Raw genomic sequence first — 5,837 nt, 5'->3', positions numbered from 1 at the left:
AACAACAATAACATCAATTGGCAATAATAACCATAATAAAAAGAGACTCTAAATGAAGAAAACTATAAAACGTGGCATCCCTCAAAGATAAAAAAAAGACTCACTTTTAGCACAATAAAATCATGTATCATTATCATCAGTGTTTTGATTAACGCATGATTTTTTCCATGTTTCATCATGTATTCTACACTCGTTCCTTTTGTGTCATGCAAATGATCAACAAGAAATACTATGCATGAACAAAACCACTTTTATTACTTAGCTATAAGAAAAATCTTACTCTTGTTTCTCATAAACTAACATGTACGTATCTTTTATATATATAATAAACAAGATCAACATACTATAACTACCGAAATAGTTAAACAAAAAAGTAAAGTACATCTCAAGACAATGCATTTTACTTAACAATTTAAAAGCTACATTACCTTATCAAAAAACGAAAGGAATGTACGTAGATATTTTTTTTTCTGTCATTAACGGAATCTTCAATTTTGCATATTTTCTTATCCTTAAATGATATGTAAGAGCTACACATCTACGAACGATAACTAATATTTGAACATTTCGTCTAACTCATTATTCAACAATGTAAGAAGTTTTTTTGGTTCTGATCAATTCTGTCTGTTTTTGGAACTTCTCTGACATATCCACTTTAAGAAAATCAGAAACGCTGCACTAAATTCTTCACTTCAATAAATCTATTAAAAAAAACGACAGAACATGTTATTTTCCATGTTAACAGCTATAGTTCGTACCATTATATTTCTAACAATCTAATTTCGGTCTATTTTCTTATAATTACTGCATCAGAAATGATACTTGGCTGAGAGTTAACAGCCTCATCCCATTTTCTTCAGAGCAAATTTCAAGACGAAGTTGTTAAGTTACTGTGTCATTTGCTGACGGAATGAGGTTAATACACTACTAAATGATAATGTTTAAACATTAATAAAATGTTTAATGCTGGCACAAAACTGCAATAATGACAGTGCATACAAACACCAACTCCAACACTACATTTTTTTTATATAATTAAACTAACATCATTTGCATTATAATCCACAAAAAAATAGCAGATTGTTCCACTTTGTGCTGTACAAATCATTCACATAAGAACTTTGTCGAGTGAAATAGAAGACGCAGATGTTAACGGTGATGAACTCGGACAACACGCATTTGCCCAACGTATTTTGCTTGACATGACGGGTCAGTTGGCCGGTCCTTTCGAGGTCATGTGTATATTGACCTTGCTGAAGGAGCCTAAGGTCTAATCAGCTGGCAAATCAGCAATACAATAGATGCTCATTAAGCCAGACCTCATCGATCTATTCATAAACTGACTCTGAGGAAGTTTGGGACGTACCGGTAACTTCTAAATGCCAAACCTCCGCTTTCTAGTAAAGATTTGACATATTTCCCCTCGGTTCAGAAAATTGTTGGCTGATGGTCTGTTATTACTATTTTTTAACGTAACTTTTATCATTGAGAAATCACAAGAAATCGCTTCCTCGCCATCGTGGAATGTTATTGCATTCTTTATAATTGCGTTTATGGTATACTGCTATTGCTTTCCTACTGGGTGTTCCGCGTCTTCGAGATCCATGGCTAAGTCGTCTTCGTGGATTGGCCAGTTTACCATGAATGACTTACAATATCACGTGTATGTATTGTATATTATAGTCGGACTTACACACCAGTCGCGCGGCGCAAGAACAGCATTTGCCTTACCAGACTATGGTAATGCTCGACATGCAAAGCGCCTTTCACATCGATAGAAACTTTGGCTAAAACATACTCGTTTTCTTCAACAGACACATATGACCCAACCCTGTAAAATCAAATGAGAAAACACAGGCTATCAAAATCATGTTAATCAATACTACATTTAGGTTCAACATAGAATTATGAATTAGATATTCCAAGGCATTCGTTACTCCAAACTGGGTAACAGTCATATTGGTCCACCATCATCGACGCCGAGCCTGAGTGACGTCATCCCGCGTCACGTGACCACAGGGACCGGCTTGGTGCTCGGGGCCGATGACAAAGCTTACAGTTTCTCTAGTTTCTATGGACCATGGAAACCCTATGAGACAGACAATCACAAAGTCAATAAGAGACAAACACATCAAGTCCACGCACAGCACAAACAGTCAGAAGTGTTCCACCCACAAGATAAAACAACACAGAGCATATTGCTAACAACATTGGTTTAATCATCAATAATGTGCGAGCTCAAGATGCATCAGTTTGACCCACGTGACCACGTCCCGAGTGCTCATTGGCTGATACCGGTAACTCTACGACCAATCAGCACTCAGGATTTTCAACATCTTGGAGAACTGCTCGGTCTTACGTTAGATCGAAGAGCGCTTTACATAATGATGACTTTACGAACATATGGACTTCAGAAAATCGTTGGAAAGACTCGTTCACGGCCCAACAAAGAAAGGCAAACAATACTAACTGTTAGGATTCTCCCCTTTCTCGCAGGATCGAATTGACTCGTCCGTTGTAACCCGGGTTTTAAGTGACTCGGACTAATGACTTCTATAAAGCGCAGCCTAATAATCTAATAACATTTCGCTATAACTTTGTGTCTGGTTATTCTGCAGCTTTCTGTGGCGGCGGCAAGAAAGGTCAGAGAGAGTGCGGAGAAATGCGCGCGCGGCTTCGAAACACGATTCTACGGGGAACTCGTTGACACTTTGAAGAACAGGTGATGCAGGGGGCGGGTGGGTGGGCCTTGGAAGGGCGAGAGGGAGATAGAGGGGGGGTTGATACACAGGCTTAAAGGAGGTCAAATGCCTAACAGCCAATAAGGAGACTCCGACCTAGCATAAAACACAGAGGGATAAAAAAGGGTCCTTCACGTTCGAACATGGCGGGGGGTGCCGCGGGGAGGAGAGGCAGGGACCGCGGGAACAAAACCTTACGAGGTCGCGTTGTTTGACGGGATTCGCTGTTCTTTTGAGATTTAGAGCAGGTGGAAAACGATCACTGTGTATCTGATGGTATGGCACGTGGATATCTACATGAGTTTTTTTTATTCAGTTGTCATCAGTTAAGTTATTTAAGGCAGAATAGCTGAAGACTAGTGACACTAAAGCTACGTTCTCTTTCACCTTTGGCATCGTCACAGCTGCAGACTCTTCACGGCGCGTCCGGTTCTACGCTTGTTTTGAAACAGAAACCAAAATTATAACCGTAACTAACGATTATGGAATGAAGCTTTACTGAGAAGTTAGTATTATTCCTTTTTAAACTCTATAATGCATTACAAACAGTCACGACAACAGGCTGCAGTGCGGAAGTGGCGCAAATTGACAAAGAACGTGGCCTAACTTTGAGCCAACGGTGATTGAATGGGACCTTATCATTATCATCATCATCATCATCATCATGAGTATTTCCTCTTCCTCTTCCTCCTCCACCGATCCTTTGCTGCTCGCTCTCCCTCGCCGTCGCCCATCGCTCGCGGCCTCGGGCTCTCGCTGCCTTACATGTCCCCGAAGATCCCGGCGAAGGTCTTGCGCAGGTTCTTCATGGTGTCTTCCGTGTCGTCGCCGGTCGCTGCCTCGTTGGCCGTGACGGATGTCTGGCGGCCGAACAGCGACGGCTTCTGCCCCACCGACTGCTGCGACGACTGACTCACCTCGTCCACCTGCCGCCGCGTTCCGCTGGCGCTGCTGAACCCGCTGATGCTGCTCGACTGGGAGGCTGTTGGAGAACCAGCTGTTGAGAGGGACATCGGTCAGGCGGTGACGGGGCGGTTAGAGACCAGCTGTGTGAAGGCAGGGAGGAGGACGGGACGGGTGGAGTGCCATCTGCTACGAGGGAGGAGGGTCAGGGCGGGGGGGGGGGGGGGGGGAAGGATAAGACAGGCAACAAAGGAACGGCGTAAGAAGAAGGAGGAGAGGATAAGATAGGAAGCAAAGGAAGCCGCAGGATGAATATCCCCGAAGGAGGATTAAAAGAAAGGTCCAAAGGATAATGGAAGGGTGATAACAAGGGGTGACAAAGGGGTGCTAGGGATATATATGTTTTTTTTTTTTTTTTTTCTTTTCTTTTTTTCTTTTTTTTTGAGAGAGAGAGAGAGAGAGAGATAGATGGATAGATAGATAGATAGATAGATAGATAGATAGATAGATAGATAGATAGATAGATAGATAGATAGATAGATAGATAGATAGATAGATAGATAGATATATAGATAGATAGATAGATAGATATATAGATATATAGATAGATAGATAGATAGATAGATAGATAGATAGATAGATAGATAGATAGACAGACAGACAGACAAACAGAAAGAGAGAGAGAGAGAGAGAGAGAGAGAGAGAGAGAGAGAGAGAGAGAGAGAGAGAGAGAGAGAGAGAGAGAGAGAGAGAGAGAGAGAGAGAGAGAGAGAGAGGATAAGGATGTGAAGGAGACAGGCAAGGGCGTTTGGGAGCGATGGCGTGGGGGAGGAGAGGGTGAAATCGTGAGGCGTTGCGGTGTGGTGTGAGAATAAGTATATGCTGGGCCTCTAACATTCTATTCTACATTGAAATTTCACAAATAAAACTAACAAACAAACATGCAGACATTAATTCACATGCATTATTGTCTTTCCTGAAATAGAGTGAAAAAAAAATCATATGTCTATTATCTCTACTTCACAATTTGTCTTGTCATTTCATTATGAAGCTTCATTCAACCAAACTAGTGTTAGAAAAAGCGGAATTTTAAAGTTAGTCTACATTGCACTATTCATACCTAATCTTTCTGCTCATGCTTTCTAATCATCATAACATCATTATCATACTTTCACCGTGTCATACATCCTGACAGTGATTTAATGTGATCCTCGCATTTGACACACACACACTGGTAAATATTCAATCTTTGTCACGCAAATACCCATTCACTCGCTCACAATCCCCTTTCAACTTAACACGCACACACACCCACACACACACACACACACACACACACACACACACACACACACACACACACACACACACACACACACTTTTTCTAGCTCCCAATATCAATGATAAATACACTTCTCTCTCATGTATCCACTTCCCCTCATCCTTACTCCCTCAATCACTTACATATATACCTGTTCCCCCCTTATGTACTCAGACAAAAATACACCCTTAGTTGTACTATCTCATTCATGCGAAAATATCCCTGTACAGTGTACACTTTCATTTCCATTCTGATACATAGGCAAGGAAAATTTACTCTTTACTCTCTCACTCTCACAAGAGTTACTGTTTTACGCAGGTAAAAGAAGGCACATTTGCGATCTCTCTCCTACAAACATTTACATATCCAAAGTTAGCCTTTTTCTCAGACATAAATGCATATCTACTCTCTCGCCCATACAAAAAACTTGCAGCCATGGATTTTACTGTTTTACTCAGACAAATACATACAGCCACAGAGTTACTTCCTTACTCAGACATATACAGACATGTCAGCGCTCAGCAGTTAGACAGTATGTACCACCTAACATAACTAATAGTATTACGCAGATAATATATATATATATATATATATATATATATATATATATATATGTGTGTGTGTGTGTGTGTGTGTGTGTGTGTGTGTGTGTGTGTGTGTGTATAAACATATATTCTCACACATAAAACAAGATTTACTCGGACTATACTACACAATTCCATTAATCAGACAAACGTAAGTGTATTCATAGTTACTCTCTCACTGACATAAAACCACCAAACTAACTCTCTTAGCTAAAAAAAACATAATTTACTAACTCACACTCACAAAACCCACAGACTAACTCCCTTAGATAAAAAAAAGTCTTATTT

General features: G+C 40.5%; 1 protein-coding gene across 1 annotated transcript in view; it reads right to left on the bottom strand.

Moving 5' to 3' along the window:
* Positions 1-234: 234 nt before the first annotated feature.
* The window catches only part of LOC125039989 (synapsin-like), a 73,749-nt gene continuing 68,146 nt past the window's right edge, over positions 235-5,837 (bottom strand). Inside the window, exon 17 of the mRNA XM_047634394.1 lies at positions 235-3,738. Within this exon, the coding sequence (XP_047490350.1) occupies positions 3,503-3,738 (236 nt within the window). The 3' untranslated portion in view covers positions 235-3,502. The remainder of the gene's footprint in view (positions 3,739-5,837) is intronic.

This window comes from Penaeus chinensis, chromosome 28 (assembly GCF_019202785.1).
Source record: "Penaeus chinensis breed Huanghai No. 1 chromosome 28, ASM1920278v2, whole genome shotgun sequence".
Classification (NCBI taxonomy): Eukaryota; Metazoa; Arthropoda; class Malacostraca; order Decapoda; family Penaeidae; genus Penaeus; species Penaeus chinensis.
The sequence above is the reverse complement of the archived record's forward strand: the minus strand, read 5'-3'. Positions and strand labels throughout refer to the sequence as shown.